We start from the raw sequence: 20,445 nt of genomic DNA, 5'->3' as shown, positions 1-20,445 counted from the left end.
TGTTTCTCTTGTGTTGTATTTGTAGGTATAGTATGAACATTACTGCATGATGCACCTCCATATCTAACCAGTCGCGACCCAAACACATTGCTCACCCTATCCTTGTCATCTTCACCGGACTTTGCAACATCTGCGTTCCTCCTCTACCAATACCCGGTTATCCTGGCCTACGATAACGTCTAGTCAGAGTCATCGCTAAACTGCTCTCCTTGGTCCGTGTCAGGCAAGTCGTCGTCGTCACTCTGCATCCTCAGCATCCAAGCAGGGCTAGAGAAGCAAGGCGCAGCTTGTGAGGTAACCGTGCGAGGTAGAGTTGCCGCTGTTGCCAGTGGGAGAGGGCTCGAAACCGTGGGCGCATTACGAATACTGACCCTAGCAAGATCTGATAGAGAGATACCGCTCCGGCGATGACCCCCAACATCACCAAAGGAACCGAAAGAGCGCGCCGAGAAAGGTGGTGCGAAGCGAGGACTGCTCACCATAGGTGTCGCCAGCTGAAGGCTTGACCGAATAGGGAACGACTTCGATGTCGCCTGCTGTTCGAACCCAGCAGTTCTTGTCGTTGCCCGTGGGTCGAGTGTGAAAGAGCTGCTCTCCTTCATGCTTGGTGTTGGCATATCGGATAGAGAATGATCGTCTGCCTGCTCCACCTTCTCATGAACAATCGGCATCTCGTCATCCCGGTCTTCCTCCGACTCATCTGCGTCGGTATCTGATCCATCTCCCTGCTGTCGAAGACTGTGATGGAAATTGACGCCAAAGATGCCAGCAACTTGTGGTTCCTCCTCATCTCCCATCGCGTTGAGCCAAGCTTCTGCTTGCTTGTAGTCGTCTTCCAGGTCGGAACCGCCATCAGATGCGATTGTGAATGAATCTTTTGTAGCCGCCTCGGCCGTGGGCGGGCTAACCAGGGTGTTGGTGTTTACTCCATTGTCTCGCTGGAAAAAAGACTCATCCGGTGCCCTTGGAATGTCAAGGAACGGTCCAGGTGATGGGGACTGCGACTGGCGTTCCATGTTGGCCATCATATGGTCTAGTTGACGGTCTACGAAGGAGGCCGACAACTGTGGCGCTCGGGCTGATGGTACGCTACCTGGAGTCAAGTTACCCACGGCAGAAAGGACATGCAGACGCTTCGCAGCCGGCATCACCGCAAGTGACGATTGGTCGCCATCATTACGTTTCGCTGGTGATTGGGCCTCAGCAAAAGCTTGCTTGCGATGTTTCAGCGTCTGTACTAGAGTGGAGTGGTAAACGTGCGGCGAACAAGTTTGATCCGATCTCCCTGGTTGCGATACTGTCTTTTTCAATGGGCCCTTTGCCGGTAGGATCGTTCGTTTGACCAAATCCGCCGCCTCGTCGATCTCTGTTGCAGTCGTAAACTTTGACCAGTGATCGGGGCGCGAGTACTCTTCTCTACCACCCAGAGCTTTGGGCAGCACCTTCATGCTGCCAAAGTAAGTCGGTAGAAACTTCCCAGCAGTCTCTGGTGCTTTGGGAGCTAGCGGTGCATGGAAGTTGTATTGGCCACCCTGGCGTGTGACTGATGCCCAGGGAAGAAGACCGGTGTGAACAAGGACGACGTGATGCAAAACCTGACTGAAATCTGCTGGATCATACAGCGGGAACTGCGGCGTATGATCTGGAATATCCACTGTCAATTCAAGTGAGGAACTGAAGGCGGCTAGCAAAGAGAGAGTAGCATATAGACCCTCTATTTCTGACTCTCCGCGTACTTCGACAAAGTTGTTACATCCTATGGTTCCCTCATTGATGCAGGCGAGAAGTAGGTCCGGAGCTGCCAATCGATGTAAATGCGTCAGGTTGAACATTCGCGAAGGCTTGTGATACCACACCTGATGGGTCTCCTCAAAGTGTGTTGTCGGCTGGTTCATGATGTTTCCGGTTGTCAATCCCGCGAATGTGGCCTGCATGAAATCGGGCTTAGTTCCATATTTTACAAGAGCATCCCAGAGCCTCTTGATCTCAGCGAACTTGATTATCCCATGCTGGGGCGAGATCTGGCGCTCATACTCTTGAACAAAAGCATAATGCCACTTTGGGTAGGCCTCACAACAACCTGCTATCCAATTCAAGATGCCACGTTCTTCGAAGCCAGTACCGTTCTGCATAAACGACACTGTTCGCTTGACTGAAAAGCTCTGCCAAGGCTCTTCCACGTCGCCAGCGAGCTCTCGTATTTTTGCGCATACCTCTCGGGGCGTTAATTCCCATCGATTGTGGTAGACGATCGATGCCAAGCCATCCAGGTATGGGTGTCCAAGAGTCAACAGCATATGCTGCTCTTCGCCTATCTTTGAAGACGGATGCATAAGCACCCAGTCAAGCTCCATCTCCTTGATCATATCTGAGCGGCATGGTCCGACCTCGCGACGAGTCGCGTTGTGGATTTGGTCATTCCGAGCCTTATGCCAACCATGTTGTTTCATGCTTAACAAGCGGAGCATCTTCTTGCCTTCCTTCGACTCGCGCGACTTGCCTTCAGGCCCAAAGAAGTCTGCGACTACACGCTCCATGAGCTCGAACTCTCTACTCGCAGCCTCAGTCTTGTTCATCATAAAGTCTTCACTGTAGGCATCCTTGGTAGCTGCCTTGCGCAGTTGCCAAATATCGCAGCAGCTTTCGACGATCTCCATTACAGCGCGGCCGTCTTCGGTCATCCTCTTGAAAGGCTCAGGCGCGCCGCTGGGGAATGACGTTGACTTCGAGTAGTCGACTAGGAGCACAGTTTCAGGTTTGAAGTCCACCAGACGAAGCAAGGCACTCTCTTTGGTAACATTCCCATGCAAAATCTTGTGGAAATGCAAGAAGGTGAGAGCAGACATGAGCCGTCGCAGGAGCTTCGAGGCGATTCTGAAGCGAAGGCGCGGATGTTGTTCCTTGATGTCCTTCTCTAGAGCAGCATATGGCTCAAATCCCTCATGTGTTTCGGTGATCACTGCCGGAATATGATTGATCTCAACTGACTGCAGGTAGCGAACGAGAGATGCATCCACCTTGTCCTTTGCCAATTTCAGAAACTCAACGTCGCGAAGATCTTGGCCGTTGTCGTTATGGTGGAAGAATTTGGCTGTTTCGATATTGCCGGTAAAGCGCTCAAGAACCCGATATGTGTTGGTGGAAATTTGGTCAGAACGCTGCAGATATCGATCCCGTGCCCAGGTCTCGGAGCGATGGACGACTTCTTGTAGTTCAGGGCGTAACTCTAAAAGTTGATAATCTTGGATCGGATAAAGACCGCGTACAGTCTTCAGCATGAAGATCTCGACACGTAGACCGTTGATCAAAACGTGGTTGACTAGGTTTTGTCGCAGATGGATGGCCTGTGGTAACTGGCTCGACAGTTTTCGTGTACGGGGGGTGCTGAGTTGGATAGGCGCACCATTTACCTCCGCGATGGTCTCAGTAGCGGACTGCAAACGCCAGCTATCGCTCTTCCATACCGGTGCGAGGTTGAATTGATGAATCCCGACCCTACTACCAGGGAAATACACATCGAGCGTCGATGGCGATGCGCTCTTGTTGTCGGCACGACCCATCGTGTAGCAATGTCGTCCCTGAATGGCAACAAGGAAAACATGGCAGCCATCTAATGACCACTCGCCATCGGCCAGCTGAGTCCTGATGCGCGATTTTCTGTAAGCCGTGCTGCGATTCGCATGGTAAGCTCTATGGTCATAGACCGTAATAATTCCAACAACGTTGTCAACAGAGAGTCCGTCAGGGATAGGCACATGTCCGGCTTGAACAAGCTCCTCCCCAAGTAGACCTGACATGATCGCGGTCGATGTATACAGCTAGGAAGATCGTCTGAGTCGTGATGGCTAGTGAAACGTTTTGGGCCGGTAGTCACGGTGCGGCGTTGGAATGGCGCGAGAGTTGAGTTTCGGGAATGGTCGCGTGCTTGTTAATTACTGAGCAAAGTCGGCACGCACGATCATACCGTGGTGAAGGTTTGATCATGAGCAGGCAAGTGTACAGCAGACTTGATCAAATCCGCCCTGCTGTGTGTGCGCTCGCAACGGAGTCCCTCATCCATGAGTTGAGATTGAGACATTCACATGTGACCCCGACAGCCTGCGAGCTATGACAAGATATTCAGAGGCCCCGTTGATCGGCGGGATTCACCTGTAAAACTTGGTCCGAGCTGTTGTGAAATGATCTGTCCAGGTTTTCCTGTCTTGGATGTCGTACAGACCTAACAAATCTGGCTTGCCGTCTCGAGCATTGTTTGTAAGTGTGACAGTATATCTGATAGTCCGTTAGCTTTCTGAGACAGCTTGCGTCTATGTCAAACCTACACGACTGAGCCCCTTGCTATTTGGTCAAGCATAGTAGCTTTCTGGAACTGGTGTGCGTCTCCTGGAAGGAAGAATCCCATGTCGGCAATTGCAATAGGTGGGTCTGTTACCAGCACTTCATCTCCCTTGCTCTTCTTAACTCTTCCCCAGAAGAAGTAGTTATCTAGAAGCATGGCATGTACTGGAATCCAAGGTCCCTGACCCTTGAACTTCATCGCCATGCCGCCTTGATGCACGACGCGCCTGCTGGGGTCGTGTAGGTATAGTTGTGAAAGCGTACTGGTGTCTGTCCGAATACGTTTCTCCAAGTTCTGCACGTCTTCACGGCCTTGCGCTTCCTCTAACAAAGCCAGCGTCAACGTCTTGAGCCAAGTGACGGCCTGCAGAGCGCGTCTTAAGCGCATGACCTCACTATTCGCCGCCGGATCGCGGAGCGTTTCAGCGATGTTGATGAGACTTTCCAAGCTATCGACATAAGTCTGCAACTGTATAATGGGAAGCTCCAGATAGTCCTGCCAGCTCTTGCCAAAATAAGAGATACTGAGACCGAGCGTATTGACATATGGTGAGAACTTCGGGTCCATGTTTTGAGTTGTACGGAGTGAGGAGGAAGCATGCGGCATCTTACGGCAATACTCTCGATATAATCGTTGACTTTTGTCAACCCAGACTTCGAAGATGTACGGATTGCAGAGAGCACTACCATTGCCAGCAAGTTCTTGATCCATGGTGTGCAACAGACATTGTTGATGTAGTGTGGCAAGTTGTTCGCCAACAAGAATGGCATTCAGGTGTTTTTCGATGATTGGCCATTGCCTTATGATATTGTCGTAGAACATCCGTTTGAGTCTCACCATGCGGTCGACAAACTTTCTCTCTGCGTCCACGAGTGATCTCCAGATGCTGTTCATTTCGATGTTATGCAGGAGTAATGATGTCCCCTGTGCTTTTGGTTCATTCACATCAAACTCGACATTACCTAAAGCATTGTAAGAGGATCTGTGCCCAAGTGGCAGCGGCTTCCGTGACGATTGCCCTGTTGAATTGGGGCTCAACTGCGGAGTTTCATACACCGTGTAAGTCGATGCGGTTGACACTTTTGATAGGATGGATGGCGCATCAGAGGAAAATATACTATCATCAGAAGATACTGAACGCATTTTGGGCGTTGCGACAGGCTGCCCGCTCGGACGACGAGGAGGTAATGGAGGCGGTGCTTCTGAGTCGTTTATTGGTTTGTCTCCACTGAACGATCGCAATGGCGCCGGCGTTAAGGAGTCGGTAGAACGAACCGGCAATGCAGAGGCATTCTCAGAACCCGTATGGCTTGGAGTCAGAGGATCAATTCGACTCGGTAGTGCAGAAGGGTTTTCAGAACCCGTATGATTCGGAGTCAAACAAAGCGCTGCAGATGAGGTTTGAGGCATGAAGGAAAGTATGTCGCGCTCGAGAGTATCAAACAAATCTGCGTGGTCATCTTTTGTGGCGACTTGAGATGATATCTCTGGTTCTGCTTCAGCTTCAGGCTCTGGGACACTAGTCGTAGTCTTCCCTTCCTCTGACGATAGTGGGGGAAGGTCTATAGGATCAACGCTCCTATCTTTGTCGTTGCCCTGGGACATGCTTCCAAGAGCGGTCGAATAGTCTTCTAGAACATCAGTATCTGAGCTCTCTTGTGCAATCGCTCCGTTGTTTGAAGACAGCGCCATTGCCATAGCCCTACGATAAGCCTTCGAGTTGACGACCTCGTCATCGAAAGTGAACTCGGCAGCTTTCGCGATAGAATCTGTGTCGACATCTTTACCGCCTAGGCTTTGTTGACTGAACAGCGACTCCGGTACCTTTAAACGAGGGTGCGACTGGCGCAGAGTCCTTGACCGTTTTACAACCTGATCGAGTGTAGTGCTGTTGTCTTCAACCAGCTTCTTGATGTCCACAATCGACTCCATTTGCAATCCTTGTATAAGGAGACTGAGCGCAGATTGCTGGCCGCGGATCTGCGTGAGCAGCTCTTTGAACGTGTCTTCCTTCCAAAGAAACCTCGCTCGGTCCTTGAACTTCAGTTCGTCGTTCTCCGCTTTTATTCGCAGCTCTCTTACTTCCTCCTCAAGACATCCGTACACGACTCGACATCCCGTGAGCGCGCGATCGAACGTCTCGAGTAATTGGGGTTTCTCTCGTAATGCGTCATGTTGCAGGAGATTTTGGACTTGGGACAGGGACGCTGCGATGACCATAGACTCGGAGTATATGGCGGTAATAAGGACCGAGGCATCTTTGTACTTGGCGCGCAGGTCGTACAGGTCTTTTGCAGATTGTATGCTCTGCGGTAGAGCGACTAGCTATAGTGGTAGTGTGCGCATTAGCTTGATACACTGGGCAGAAGCTTGTCGACGCGCTTCGCGTAGGGAGGATCATACAACACTGATTACAGCGGACATCTCCATGTGTGCCTGAACAGACGAAGAACAGATCTAGCGCGAGCAGACGCAAGGCAACGTTACAGAGGGTTGGGTTCACAAGGCTTCCAGGGCTCAGAGAGTTCTGCTTAGGCCCCCTTGCTTGCGCCTTGCCGGAATTCGGGGGCGTGTTACGCGACGTAATGCACAGATCTCCCGCGGCAGAAACTCCGCACGTCATTGCTGCATTCCTTTTTCCATATTATCTAGATCAGGTCCAACTACAACGCGTTTGTTCACGGAGACAAGGATCAAGAGTGGCAGTGATTGACTTGTTCGCTCATGCGTGTCTTTGCTGAGCCCGATCATCCCAATCGTATAATACAAAGCTGGGAAGTTAACATAAACACGCCGCGCCAGCGAATGCACGCCCACCCATAAAGGCGCGTCAAGAAGATAATGAGAGATTACCGTGGTCCGCCATCAGAAGATATCCATCAATCATGCCTTTCCTTTGCCCATTTCGATCAAACTACGTGTCCATATACACAGGCTCAAATCAGGGGGTATGTCCAGCTAAAAATGCCAATAGTTCACGCGAAACGGCGGAGGCTCGGAAATGCGAGGAGAAGTCGTAGCTACTACCGGCTCTGCAAGATACTACCTTGCGAATACCTTGACTATGCCGTCGCCGCCTGCTGAGACGACGAGACGACCATCCTGGCTCCAGACAACGCTGCACACACCTTCACCGCGCATGATGCGGTGTGCGGTGATTTCTTGCGTGCATATGCGTTTGTCAAGTGACCAGAATCGGATAGAAGCGTCATGTCCAGCAGATACGGCTTCTCGGCCGTCCTTACTGAGCGATAACGAAGAAATAGCTGCAGGGTGTGCAAGCATGCTATATGTACATTGTCCTGTTCCTGGTCAACAAAGGTCAGATTTATCATTTTGGGAAAACATACCAGAGTTGGCATCGAAGAACCTGATGAGATGGTCTTCGTGCCCACTGATTATAACACCCTCCAGCCCGCCATTAGCAGAGCCAGTCGGGCCATGTATGCCTTCGTCGTCTGGACCGCCTCGGCCAGCCTCCTGTGACGCACTCTCGAGATACTGCGAGCTTGTCACAACTGATGTGATACCAGTCGCTGGGGTTCCATCGTAAGATTCGTTACTGGCCATACCAATCAGCTCCTCGCCGGTCCTCGTGTCATACACCAAGATTGATGCGTCAGAGAAAGAGACAACAAAGTTCTCTCCAGTAGGGGAAAGCGGGCTGATGCACGTAGGCGAAGGGTGCGTGTCACGCTCGATGGTATGTATTAACATGTAATGGAATGGTGTCGTGGTAGCGATGCTGGGCTGCGGTGAAGATGGGTGGTTCGATCCAGATGTGACCGAGTGTCTCCGGCTGCCTCCAACACCACGACGAGAGTTTGTCTGCGGTGAGACCAGTTGAGGCGGCGCACTTACAGCCCAGATCTTGATGGTACCGTCTGCAGATCCGGAAGCGAGTATGACACGGTCTGGTCCTCCATACTTGCTGCTATCGGAGCCGAACAGATTAGCACAGGTGGTAGGGAGAACGCATACAGTCCAGACGGCATCGGTGTGCCCTTCAAGGGTGGCCTTTGGATCAACTCGGCCTCGTTCCCATACGCGGATCGTGGCATCCTGACCACCCGAAAATATCCAGCCGTCGCCGGATACCCTTCCTCCGGTGGCAAAATGAGCAGAAGCAGGGCAGGCTGCTAAAGATGTAACGGTACCTTCATGACCCCGATGTGACCAGAATGGCTGAATGTCTAGATCATTGCTCATGCTGTGCTGGTTTGCATAACTTGCGGGTATCATCCATCTTTTGATCATGCCGTCGTCTCCCGCTGTGCAAATCTCTGGCTCACTGGGGCTGCCGCCGCCAGTGAAAATGACTGACCGTACCACATCGAGATGGCCGCGAAGTGCAAAGCGGACTTTGAAACTTTGCGGGTCAGTCTTCGCTGCTTGCTGGGCTACTGCTTGTTGAGCTTTCTGATCATTACTCAGTCGTCTGACGTGGTCTTTGCTGGCCCTCTTTACAGGGCGCGGTGGCGATTTTGCTGGGATGCTATTCGCCGATGGAAATTCTTCGGTGTCTGGCCGTCTGGGTGGGCCCTCCTGAGCTGTCTCCGATGCGGGGTCGAAAATCCAATCATCCGTCTCTTTCTCCTGGCTGGCAGCCTGGCTGGGATCCGAAGCGTTTTCCTCAGCAATTGGTATTTGGCGTCCTTCGCTATCGAACGCATGTGTCACCTTTTCGACCTGCTCTTCGGGTACCGACGAATAATGCTGCTGATTCTGGGGCTGACGTTGCTGTCCGAGAAGTTCCTGAGCCATACTAGCGTTGTGCGCAAGGGGTTGTTGCTGTGAAGGTTCCCGTGTCATCTGTGGCGCGTGGTGGATTTGGTGCTGGTTGGCTAAGCTTTGAAGTTCAGAAGGGACTGGCACGTTTGGGGGCTGGTGAGTAGGCATGGTTGTGCCTGGCATGGTGGGGAGTTGTGACTGCAGCCTCTGGCGGTGTTGTTGTAGGTAGATATCTTCCATCGAGGCCTCGCCGTGGTTCAGGTAGCCGTTGCCATTAGCAAGCGGCTGTAGGTTCTGTTGTTGTTGCGAGGCTTGCGGGGGCGGAGTAAGGAGATATGTGATTTCTTCGACGCATTTGGTAAGGTAGAGCTTGGATTTCTCTCTGAGGTTCTCGCGGTCGGCTTCTGCGCGGTCAAAGAACTCCGAGTCAACGTCGAGGAAGGAGTTGTGCTTCTTGTTTTGGGCTTGGCCAGGTTAGCATAAGTCTAGATCAAGGCCTGGCAGTATGGTATACGCACGCTTGGTGGAATTTACGCCATCCTTCTTGCCCTTGAGGTCCTTCTTGTCATCTGCTCCGGCCTCAGAGTCGCCTCCTGCTGCCTCGCTCTTCTTCTTTCTCTCGTTGGTAAGTGCCTGCTCCAGCATCCGAATATGCTTGTTTAGCTGGTCATTCAGCTTCTTCGCGCTCCGCACCTCGCCCTCCTGCTTCGCGATCTTGGCCTTCATTTCGGCGCGCTCGATGTCCCATGCATTGCGTGCTCGTTCGTGGTTGTGCCATTCCAGCTGTAGAAATCGCATAACACCTGTGATCGTGTCAGCCTGCCAGTCTCCCCGCCATGTACACGGCAGATCCAGGGGAACTGCATACCCTGCAATGTGTACTCTGTCCCCGCGGGCGCATTGCCGTCACCCCCTCCATTGGCACCGCCGCCGTTCATGGCCGAAGGCGACTGCCAGGCCATGACAGACGTATGTTAGGGTCTCGTCGCGGCGATGTTGCGTCTTAGTGAGTCTTTACTGAGCGTGGGCATGCGGCGTCGGGGGTCGGCAACAGCGCGGTCGACGTGTCGGGATCTGGCTCCAGAGCTCGGACCCCAGGGCACCGGACAGACGAAGAGACGCGGGTAGTGAGTGAAGCTGTGAGAAGACGGGCAGTGAGGAGTGTGCGCACGCGCAATAGCAGGTCTCGTCACGGCTGCGGCAACATCCACATATGTCGTCGCACAGGGGAGGCCGTAGCGTCGAAGCGGGACCCTGCCAAAGATGGCGCACGGACCCATTATCACCACAGGCTGCGGGAGGAGCGAGCGAGCTGCTCACTGTGTTACCACCACAGCTTTTGTGGTAGAAGCCTGGAAACACCCAAAGTATACTGTAACAACGTACCACTATCCCATGTTATCGCTGGTATTATATCCCCGAAGCAAGCGTGGCCGAGATTTCCACGTTGAATACCCAGAGCATTCCATCAAGGGCTCGCAATGCCATCCGATATACCATCAGTACTGACAGGTAACGCGTGGACAGGGAGCTCTTCTACGACTTCTTTGCTGTAAGTGTCCACATTCAATTGTTTCTCTACCCATACATCTTCTCTTCTTCACTCTTGTTGTTACGTCACTGCACAAGCTATGAGCACTCCAGTGGGAGTAAAGAGGACTTGCTAGCACTCGAACAAGCTCTCATCGTCTGGAGTCTGATTCCTTTGGTATCTCCAGTTGAAAAATGCACGCTTTGTTCAGTCTCCTTTGTCATCGTCCAAGGGCGGTAGCTAATGACTGCCGCATCCGGCGACACTGTGCCACCTGGTTGCTTGTCAAGTCGTCGAACTGAACACTAACGACTATAATAGTCCTGACTCCTGCTGTAGCCACCTTCTGATCTGCTGTAGCCGCACACGCTTCCTTGTATCGAAAAGTAGCTGCCGGCAGCTGCTTGTCTGCTTGAGTGGACGACTGTTCACTGGGCGGCTCAAAATGGTATTGTGTTCGCAACTCATCGTTTCTCCTGTCTAAAGATTTACCTTATCCCAAGCTTCGTGCTTGTCAGTCTTTCCTGGTCATCTTTCTGATCTGGTCATGCCGGAATCACGATTCGCACGCCTGCGCCGCACCATGGCGCGGTAGGATCTACAACAAAAAAGAATTCCGAACATTACTCCTCTGTCAAATTAGATTGACTTGCGTTTCACAGTATGACGAACGATTCGTTTACACACGGTATCACGGTTGAAGACGGGGCTGGTGCCTTACCTCCAACATGCCAAGTGGAGCCTTCCCGATTGGTACATAGGCGTTGGACGCTACAACCTTGTCACAACATTGGAACCTCTTCCCAGCAAGACTTTACCAATTCACCCCACCTACCGCCAAACACCACCACTTCGAATCCTCGTCGAATCCCGGGCATCACGGTCGCGCACCTCTATTGATACGATCGACACCGACTTTTACACGGAATAAATCATCAGACATGGCTGGCGGTGGAAAAGGTACGCGCTGACCGTGCGTCGCGCTCCGGAAGGCCTCGAGAGCTAACAGCATGCGCAGGAAAGACAGGTGGCAAGACAGGAGGCAAAGGCGATGCGCAAGTCAAGACTCCCAAGTCGCACTCCGCCAAAGCCGGACTTCAAGTGAGTAGCTGCCCGATACGCGTCATCGCCCAACCACCACCCCGCGCATACCTACGCACGCCGCACAAAAGAACGACGCGCTAATTTCACCTTTCCATTGCAGTTCCCCTGTGGTCGCATAAAGCGTCATCTCCGAAACCTCACGCGACAAAAGACGCGCATCGGAGCTAAAGCCAGCATCTATCTGACCGCTGTGCTCGAATACCTGACTGCTGAAGTTCTCGAGCTCGCAGGCAACGCTGCCAAGGATCTCAAGGTCAAGCGCATCACGCCACGCCATCTTCAGCTTGCCATCCGAGGTGACGAAGAACTGGACACCCTTATCCGAGCTACCATCGCTTTCGGAGGTGTTCTACCACACATTAACCGTGCACTACTACTCAAGGTAGAGCAGAAGAAGAAGGGTGGTGCGGCAAAGGCTGGCGAGGTGTAGGTGCTTGGATATCCTGCCAACGAGCGCACGCGCCCCAACCGCGGCAAACCTGACCAGCCCGCAAGCCAACTTCGGTTTGGCAATAAGGAGAGGCGGTGAAACGCCTAGCCTTAGCATGTGTATGAAGAGGCACGCTCTTTGTCTGGCTTTTCTATCTACCGCTGTCTTGTCGATGAGGACGGCTCATTTTTTCTGTTGAAGTACAGGACGTTAGGATACGGTGTTAACTTTCTTTGGTCAGGCGTGAGGATCGGTGTTGACGGTCATGGAGTCCATTTGTCCTTTGCGGTATGTAGTAACACTCAATCAATGTCACTGAGCGGCAAAAGAACTCTATCGCATTTTCCGCCCGAACTGTATGCGGTATGCGCACAAAATGTCTTCGCGCGTAGCATACAGCTGTCTCCCCGGAACTGTTAAACTGATAGGATGACTGTCCACTACACGCCTAGCAAGGCTATTATATGTATGTAGAGAACAAAGACTCGCTCTCTTCTCATCGAAGGTCCGAAGGGTCAGATCGAGACAAGTGGAGAAAGGGCCCTTTGTCCAACAAGAGCAACCGAAAGGGGGATCGCAAAGGTCAGACGTACATAGATTGCATGTGCACGTTTTGGAGCAGGCACTAGGCACACATGCGCAAGGTGTGTTTGCGCATCAAGCTTGCATGACAATCACGAGTACTTCGATACCGAGTTTTGTAACACGAAACATATCTTCCCGTCTCTCAAACTGCACACCTGATCCGATGCAAGCTACACGGCATATGAGCAGACCAAACGCCAGCTTAGTGCCTCTTTCTCGAAGCTTTCTGCTCTGAAAAGAAGATCACGATTCTATCAATTTTGTGACTCCGCCATTTACGTGTCTTCGCCATGTTCGACTCTTCGCCCTTCAACCACGATCCTTTCCGCCGTCTCCCAGTAGCCTCTGCCTTCTCGTACTCAGACTACATAGTCCCAGGTACCATGCCCCACCTCTACATCCAACGTGCTCGAGAACCGATACACCAACATCGTCACCGGCCAATTCATCATATGCCTTCTTCTTCTCCTCCTGCCCACCAATCCCGGCGCCGTCCCCAACACAAGCGCTACTCGCACTACTCAGACATGGAATCGAGCTTTTCGGATCCCGACACTCCAGACGAAGCCTACCACAGACACATGTCCCCACCTTCTCCAAGCCCCTTGAACGCCCGTCCCCAAGGACGAAGAAGTTGGAAACATGACGATAACACGCTAGACATTGCCTCAAGCTTCCGTCCCTTGTACGCCAATGTTTCCCGACAGGTGTCCGACAACATTAGCAGAGACGATATCCTTATCCTCCCACCTAACCTCACACGACTACGCGTGCAGATGAAGAGTCCGGCTTGTGCGAGCGAAACACTCCATGCTACCGTAGCAGGTGATATGCTTTTCCGCGACGCTGTAAAGCAACTTGTGCCAGAGAGATATCATGGAGAGGTTAGGGCCTACGTGAAGATGAGGGGTGAGTGGCAGGAACCAGGACGGTTTCTTGTGAGTCAAATCATGGAGCAGGGGCGATTTGTATCAAACGAGAGGGGGGAGTTGGAAGTGAAGATTGAGATTGGAGGGAGAGGGGGCGGTGGTAAGATGAGAGGGGGCGGGAGAGGGGCCAAGGTGTGGGAGAAGGAGAAGGAGAGGGAGAGGGGAAGGACATGGGAGATACGTGATGTATAAGCGAAGACGCTGTTTTGTCAAAATCTGAAGGCAGGACGATCCGAAAATATAACGGTACTTGATCAAAGTGCTAATACATCCGATCGCTCCACTTTACTCCGCCGCCCCAGACTGCAGGGTCCATGTCGCGCTGCTTCGATCCTCCGGAACGCCAGGCTCGTTCTAAAGTTCTGAATAGTGTATGTTAAGATGCTCCAAGGCATAAAAGGTACAAAAGAAGTGACCTGTGAGAAATGAAGCTTCCCTATTGGCCAGTTGCGAAATGGAATAAAGACATTTGTTCGTATACAATACAGCGCAAAAATGCCATGGGAAATACAGGAACGAGAGTCATTTGCCTTCATGCCTGCTGATGTGAAGAAATTGTGCCTAGCGACTTCTTTATGACTTCAGGCTGTCCTGCATGCTGCGGCTGCTAGCGCTGAGCGGGATGTTGGTAGTGGGGAGAACGGTCTTGGGCTTGCTGTTCTGGCGAACCTTAGCCAGAGCGTAGACAAGACCACTGACGAACCCAACAAAGATGGCGGAACAGCTGCCGAAGGTGACAGGCGCGTCGAAGAAGATCAGACCGCTGAGCGCAATGGGTAGCTTGTTCAGGGCACCGACCATGGAGTAGGTTGTCGAGGAGGTAACGCGGACCGCCCAGGCAGATGTGTACGAGATGAAGACGGTGGAAAGACCAGAAACGATCATGACCATAATAACGGTATTGCGCTGTTCGGCGGGGAAGTTCTTCTGGATGTTGGCGGACGACCAGTCTTCTACGAGGATGGAGGCAACGAGCAGAATCGGGATGGTGAGAAGGTTGTTGTAGTACATGGCTGGTTCAGGTTAGCAAACATCTCTGTCCCTCGTAAATTGATAAACCTACTGTCGAAGTCCTTGAAGTTGGTGAGCTTGATGCGCTTGCGCATGCACAAAACGTAGGTAGCCGAGCAAAAGCAGTTGAACATCATCCAGAGGTATCCGGTGTGCAGGGTCGACATGGCCTCGGTGGTCTTCTCCGCAGCGTGACCCATGCTCGACAAAGCGTGCTGAATGTCAGCCCAAGCCGCAATAACGGAACTCAGCACCATCAATCCGAAAGAGAAGAGAGCCATTGGTGTGACTGCGCCACCGAACCAGAGAACCTCTCCATAGGCGATCAGGATGATGGTCAAGTTTTTGAAAATGGTGTAGACGGGAATCGAAAGGTACTTGAGCGCCCAGGTACTGGTGTAGATCATGCCGATGAGCAGGACGGAGATGGGGAACCCTAGTGCGGTTAGCATTCTCTGGTATTCCGGCAAGCCTTCCAAACATACATTTCTTCGCTTCATCGCTGTTGAAGTCGCGGTAGTTGATGATGCCCATGGCCTTGCATGTCGAGATTGCTGCTACACAGACAACAGACTGCGCTGAATTAGAAGAGCGGTCTACTGCACGGAACTATGCTCGTACCTGTACGCAAAGTAGGAAAAAAGGGAGGTTGAAGTCAACGCCAGACAAGACGTATTTGTTTGTAACTGTCATCATGATGGAAGATCCACAGTATGCCAGGACGGCGGCAATGGGGTTCTCTGTTATCGATGGACCGGCGCGGCTTGAACTGGCTGATCGAGGCATCGGTGACGCTGCGCGGAACTCCTTGCCCGAAGGCATATCGACCCTGTAGTCGTCGCTCTTCTTGTCGTCAGACATGGTGGTGGAGAGGGGGACGTGTGCACGCTCGCGAGTGTGTAGAGTCGTGATATGTGGCAGCGACGGGAAGGTCCGGAGGAGAGGACAGATACGTGGCGGCGTGTGTACGACTGCAAACGAGGGGTTGTAGTCGAACGAAGAAGAAAAGACAGGAGTGTGGGACCAGAAGGAAGGAGACGGGTGTCGCAAGAGAGATGCGCAGGGACGCGAATTGGGTGGGTCTCAACGATGGCCTCTCCCCTGGCTTGGAGTCGCTCTGTTGTGGTAGTGGTAATTTCATGGGCCACTAGGCCGCCTTTGAACACGAGCAACTTCTTGTCAGCACCACCCTGCAGCCTGTACGAGTTTTGTTCTATTTTTCACTACTAGACCCTGATACAGCGCATAGCGTGTGTCGTATACGATCTAAGCGCTTTGCGCACCACTACTGCGAGGGACTGTGCGAAAGCGTTCTTCACTCCGCCAGCCTATCGCCACGTGACTTCTCCTTATCGAGCCTCGTAGTCTTTCCCCTGATCCACGACAAGCGACCCCAGACAAACTCAAAAAAAAATGGCTGCCTTGGATCCCAAAGTCGCCTCACTTGTCGACCGTGCAGCGCGCGAGGACGACTCGGACGAGGATGCGCTCATAGCATCTCTGGAGAACGACGAGGACCTAGATGCTTTCCGTGAACAACGACTTCAACAATTACATCAAGAGTTTGACAAGGCAAGGCGCTTGAAAGAGAGCGAGCATGGAAGATATACAGAGATCAAGGACGAAAAGGCCTTGATGGACATCACGACAAGCACGCAATTGTGTGTCGTTCACTTTTTCAAGCCCGACTTCAACCGCTGCCGGATTATGGACACACATCTCGAGGTAAGAACAAACATTGTTGTGGGAGATGTCGTCTAAAGATGAACAGTCACTCGCAGTATCGCACTATGAGGCCCGCTTCCTCAAGATCAATGTGGAAAATTGCCCTTTTCTAGTCACACGCCTGGGAATTCAAGTCCTGCCATGCGTCATTGCTTTCATCGACGGTGTGGGAGCTGATCGCATCATCGGATTTGAGGGACTCGGCCACACTGAGCAGAGCTTCACTACTCGCGACTTGGAGGTGCGCTTAATCCGTGCGAATGTTTTAGCGAGGAACAAGGTCAATGACGAGGACGAGAGACGGAGACTGCAGAAGATCAGCGCTAAGCAGCAAGACGATGAGGACTTAGACTGGGATTGATAGACATTATGTGTCAGATCAGCTGAGGCGTCAGCGAGGTTGAGTCGCTGTATAACATGTAGAACCCAGGGAGCGAATCCGCGCGCTGGAAGGAAGGCTGAACATGCGAGTCGACGCTGCCGCACAGTATCTTGATAGTACGCAAGGTACTGTCGCATAGCAACCTTGTCATCGCGCGCTCTGGATTCCCAGCATCCAAACAAATATCCTATCAAGAAAAGACTGCGCCTAAATGATCTCGCGCGTGGTCAGATAGCACAAAAGAATCCAACATGACGAGAAATTCTGGCCTGAATGGCTAGGCGAATAGCTAGAGAGGTTTCAATCCGTTTGTCTTGATTAACGTGTTGTTTAAATCACAGCAGAATCACGTATAGCGTTGTGCTTCGCTTCTCTGATCATGGAGGAACTGAGGCCGCACTCAGAAGGCGGCTGCGATTGGTACTGCTACTATGATTTGAAGGCTAACATATGATGGTGAAACCCCACGTTGTGCATGGCAGTTGTGTGAACATCGTGCTCAAGTCGATGGCTTATCCCCATTGTGGTGGCTGGGTAATCGCGATGACGCCATTCGCCACGTGCATTTGGGCATCTCAAATTATTTCCTTCGTACCCAACGGCAAAGTCATCTTCCACAACACGTTACGGCAACGCTTGAGTCGTGAAATACACATCCCAAATACATCACCGACTGTAAAATGAAGGCATACTGGTTCGATGACCTCCCCGTAAGCCCCCACTTTCTTGTCTCTGCATCCGGCACATGACTTAACCTCTGCAGGGCGACCAACGCCAACCCCATGATTCCGGTCGCTCGGTCGATCCAGACTACCTAGAAAAGCTTGGTGTCCTCTACTATAGTGTACCAGAAGTTCCTGATGTTGAACCCATTGCTACATCCCGCAACTACAAGAACCGGGACGAAATCACTGTCAGCCCAGAGAAGATGGGCGACATCTACGAAGAGAAGGTGAAGTCGTTCTTCCACGAGCACTTACATGAGGACGAGGAAATCCGATATATTCTTGACGGTGCGGGTTACTTCGATGTCAGAAGCGAAGGCGATGACTGGGTGAGGATTCGGCTCGAGAAGGGCGATTTGATTGTTTTGCCGCCTGGAATTTACCATCGGTTCACCACTGATGAGCAGAACGTAAGTACAGCTCGTGACTGAAGACCTGAAGCAAAACAGAATGTTAATATCTGGTTCTAGTACATCAAGGCCATGCGACTGTTCAAAGAGGACCCAAAGTGGACGCCACTCAACCGGGGTGGCGAGACAGATGACAACCCATACAGGAAGCAGTATCTGACAGAGTATCTGAAGGCTAGACAGGGCGTCTCGGCTTAGTCTGATAGCTCCTTGAGAACTAGATCCGTTCTTTCTCTGGTACGTTCCGAATGATATCTTCCCAGGCTTTCTCTTACAATTGATTCGCCTGTCCCTGCCCGTGACAATCCTACATTCTGTACATTAGAGACAGACTACTCCATGCGAAACCTTACAGCTACTGAGTGCAGTGATCTTTGCTATGTCTTTGTTTAGTTGTTCCCGCGGTTTTCTGATGGTTGATAGCAACATTGTCATATGCTTCCGAGCACTCCTTTTGCCAACACAACCTCCGGAAGTGAAAACGAAACTGAATCATGTTACTTCAAGGCCACCAATGTCTACAATGGTGTTGTCTCGGAACGCATTGCTTCTTTACTCACGTGCGCACACGCTCACTTGCACACCTATTTCATCTTTTGTCTCAGCTTTCACTGCTGCATCTGGTCGTTTCTACACCAGTCCAAATATCATGCCGTGAAACTTGACTTGAATGCGATCCAGATCCTTTGTATTCTCAACCAAAACTTAGTGCTACACCCAAAAATACAGATCTCTCATAATACACTAGTATCCTGCGAGTATGCCTGATGTCATGGTAGAGCCATGCTCTGAATACGCCAGAGCTTCAGGTCCCAACGCTATCAAGGCCGCGTTTATGAAGAGCAAAAGTATGCTCCAACCTCTCTACACCACAGGCTTACGGAACCTTGCCGAGCCTGCCTATCAATCTGAGTCCGAGGATGAGAGGCCTGTTGTCCGCAAGACGCATACGAGGTCTTCATTTAGGGATGTCATGGCTCAGGCTAGAGGTAGTCAAGATTTTGTGCCGCATGAGAAGAAAGAGGAAGACAAAGTAACAAAGAATGAGCGTGAGCGACCAAATACACGCACATATACACCGAGTTCAGAAGTGCCAGCCAGTATCTCTGATCTGGTGGACTTCAGTCGTCTTCAGAAGGCTTTACAGGATCGTGATCAATACCGACGAAAGGAGCCTTATGTCTTGCGGAAGCCGTTTGGCATTAAAGACAGCAACGAACTTCCTGCTCTCCTATCCATGAAGAAGCGAAATCATCAGATCAATCAGTCCGAGGTTAGGATGTGTAATCATAAAACCTTTGTCATCTACTGGGATCCTGACGATCCTAGCAATCGCAACGGTTCCTTCATATCTAGGGTACGTGACCATAAAGACAGGTCTGATATGACGGAGCACTCCTGCTGCAACTCCAGGAGCGTTGATGTCAAGGAAATAACCATGAGGATGGCCAGTAGTATCATAGAAGCTTTCGATAAGCAGGAGGATCACCACACAACGGGTCATGATGAAAGACGCAAAGGCACTGAGCCGGAACGATCACCGTCTCACAGTATCGTCTTACGAGAGGTTCACAACATGTACTCCCAACTTTATCGTCATGAGATTCGCAAGCTAGTCAAGACTGAGGAGGCTGTTAACACAAAGCTTGATGCGAGGGAGCGGCTAGCAGCCCAGCGGTTACGTCAACGTGGTAGTGCTTCAAGGAATTGTGACACAAACAACACGCCGGAAGTGGACGACAAGCCAGACTCGGCTCTAGGAACAAACCCTTCAAAACGGAAGAGGAAGACGCCTAGACAGAGCGCGGAAGAGAAGGTAGCTCGAAACAAGGAGCGTAGGGCTTTCATCGATATCGTCAGGGTCCGCGTCGAGCCATTGGACCGTTACAAGCCCTCGACAGTGGAGGAGCAACAGGTTCGAGTGACCCGGGCCGCAGATCGGGTTCGACGAGAATGCGCTGCCAATGTGCAGAATATGGAGCCTGAAGCCAAATTCTCACGGAAGTCGAACAGGTTCGCGGTCGCCATCAACGTGGGTGAAGACGACGAGACTACTTCCCCTACTCAAGAGGCGAAGAAGCCTAGGTATCATCGCCTAGCTAGGCGTGTTACAGACTCCTATGGTGAGTCTAGTGAAGGCGAAGCTAAGGTTGAAGCCTTGTCAAAGCTTGTAAGTCACGCTGCCGCCATTGGAAACGAACTCGAGCAGGCGCCAGAGTCGCCATCGTCTTCAGCTCCGCGAGGTTCCAAGCGGAAGAAAGTATTCTCTGATTGTGGAGAGGAGATTTCAGCCTCACCATCTTCGCTTTCCCCACGGCTTATGAAGATGGCGAAGTAAAGGGGTTTCTCCGAGCAAATCGAGTTATCTATATAGCAGAACTAAGGAGGAAAAAAACCAATAAATTGGACCATCGGATCGAAGTGTCAGAATATGTAGTTTTTCTATGTGTGGTGCAGGCCGCGAAACTTGACACAAGAGGTGAACTGGGATATGTCTTGGTATATTGGGGTATACTCTCTAGTAATGCCCTATTTGATGTCAT

General features: G+C 51.7%; 7 protein-coding genes across 7 annotated transcripts; 5 read left to right on the top strand and 2 right to left on the bottom strand.

The window, feature by feature from the left end:
* Positions 1-179: 179 nt before the first annotated feature.
* Positions 180-10,032, bottom strand: GT037_009275 (uncharacterized protein; the record flags this gene model as incomplete). The annotated part of the gene is made up of 8 exons (XM_038934322.1): positions 180-3,818; positions 3,965-4,025; positions 4,150-4,272; positions 4,323-6,664; positions 7,397-7,641; positions 7,690-9,534; positions 9,589-9,873; positions 9,939-10,032. The coding sequence occupies 8 exons, from the start codon at positions 10,030-10,032 to the stop codon at positions 180-182; spliced, it is 8,634 nt and encodes a 2,877-aa protein (XP_038783124.1).
* A 1,510-nt stretch (positions 10,033-11,542) lies between these two features.
* Positions 11,543-12,135, top strand: GT037_009274 (histone-fold-containing protein; the record flags this gene model as incomplete). The annotated part of the gene is made up of 3 exons (XM_038934321.1): positions 11,543-11,561; positions 11,620-11,702; positions 11,806-12,135. The coding sequence occupies 3 exons, from the start codon at positions 11,543-11,545 to the stop codon at positions 12,133-12,135; spliced, it is 432 nt and encodes a 143-aa protein (XP_038783123.1).
* Positions 12,136-13,010: 875 nt separating this feature from the next.
* Positions 13,011-13,841, top strand: GT037_009273 (uncharacterized protein; the record flags this gene model as incomplete). The annotated part of the gene is made up of 1 exon (XM_038934320.1): positions 13,011-13,841. One exon carries the CDS (start codon positions 13,011-13,013, stop codon positions 13,839-13,841), a length of 831 nt encoding a protein of 276 aa, XP_038783122.1.
* A 381-nt stretch (positions 13,842-14,222) lies between these two features.
* On the bottom strand, positions 14,223-15,521 carry GT037_009272 (udp-galactose transporter; the record flags this gene model as incomplete). The annotated part of the gene is made up of 4 exons (XM_038934319.1): positions 14,223-14,662; positions 14,713-15,096; positions 15,146-15,233; positions 15,282-15,521. 4 exons carry the CDS (start codon positions 15,519-15,521, stop codon positions 14,223-14,225), a joined length of 1,152 nt encoding a protein of 383 aa, XP_038783121.1.
* Positions 15,522-16,073: 552 nt separating this feature from the next.
* GT037_009271 (thioredoxin-like protein) lies at positions 16,074-16,746 on the top strand (the record flags this gene model as incomplete). The annotated part of the gene is made up of 2 exons (XM_038934318.1): positions 16,074-16,385; positions 16,432-16,746. The coding sequence occupies 2 exons, from the start codon at positions 16,074-16,076 to the stop codon at positions 16,744-16,746; spliced, it is 627 nt and encodes a 208-aa protein (XP_038783120.1).
* Positions 16,747-17,447: 701 nt separating this feature from the next.
* GT037_009270 (uncharacterized protein) lies at positions 17,448-18,100 on the top strand (the record flags this gene model as incomplete). Its single annotated transcript, XM_038934317.1, has 3 exons — positions 17,448-17,477; positions 17,531-17,902; positions 17,963-18,100. The coding sequence occupies 3 exons, from the start codon at positions 17,448-17,450 to the stop codon at positions 18,098-18,100; spliced, it is 540 nt and encodes a 179-aa protein (XP_038783119.1).
* A 562-nt stretch (positions 18,101-18,662) lies between these two features.
* On the top strand, positions 18,663-20,240 carry GT037_009269 (uncharacterized protein; the record flags this gene model as incomplete). The annotated part of the gene is made up of 1 exon (XM_038934316.1): positions 18,663-20,240. One exon carries the CDS (start codon positions 18,663-18,665, stop codon positions 20,238-20,240), a length of 1,578 nt encoding a protein of 525 aa, XP_038783118.1.
* Between the last annotated feature and the right edge of the window lie 205 nt (positions 20,241-20,445).

The sequence above is a fragment of the Alternaria burnsii genome, assembly GCF_013036055.1.
Source record: "Alternaria burnsii strain CBS107.38 chromosome Unknown 700, whole genome shotgun sequence".
Lineage (NCBI taxonomy): Eukaryota > Fungi > Ascomycota > Dothideomycetes > Pleosporales > Pleosporaceae > Alternaria > Alternaria burnsii.
This window is presented reverse-complemented; position numbering and strand designations above follow the sequence as displayed.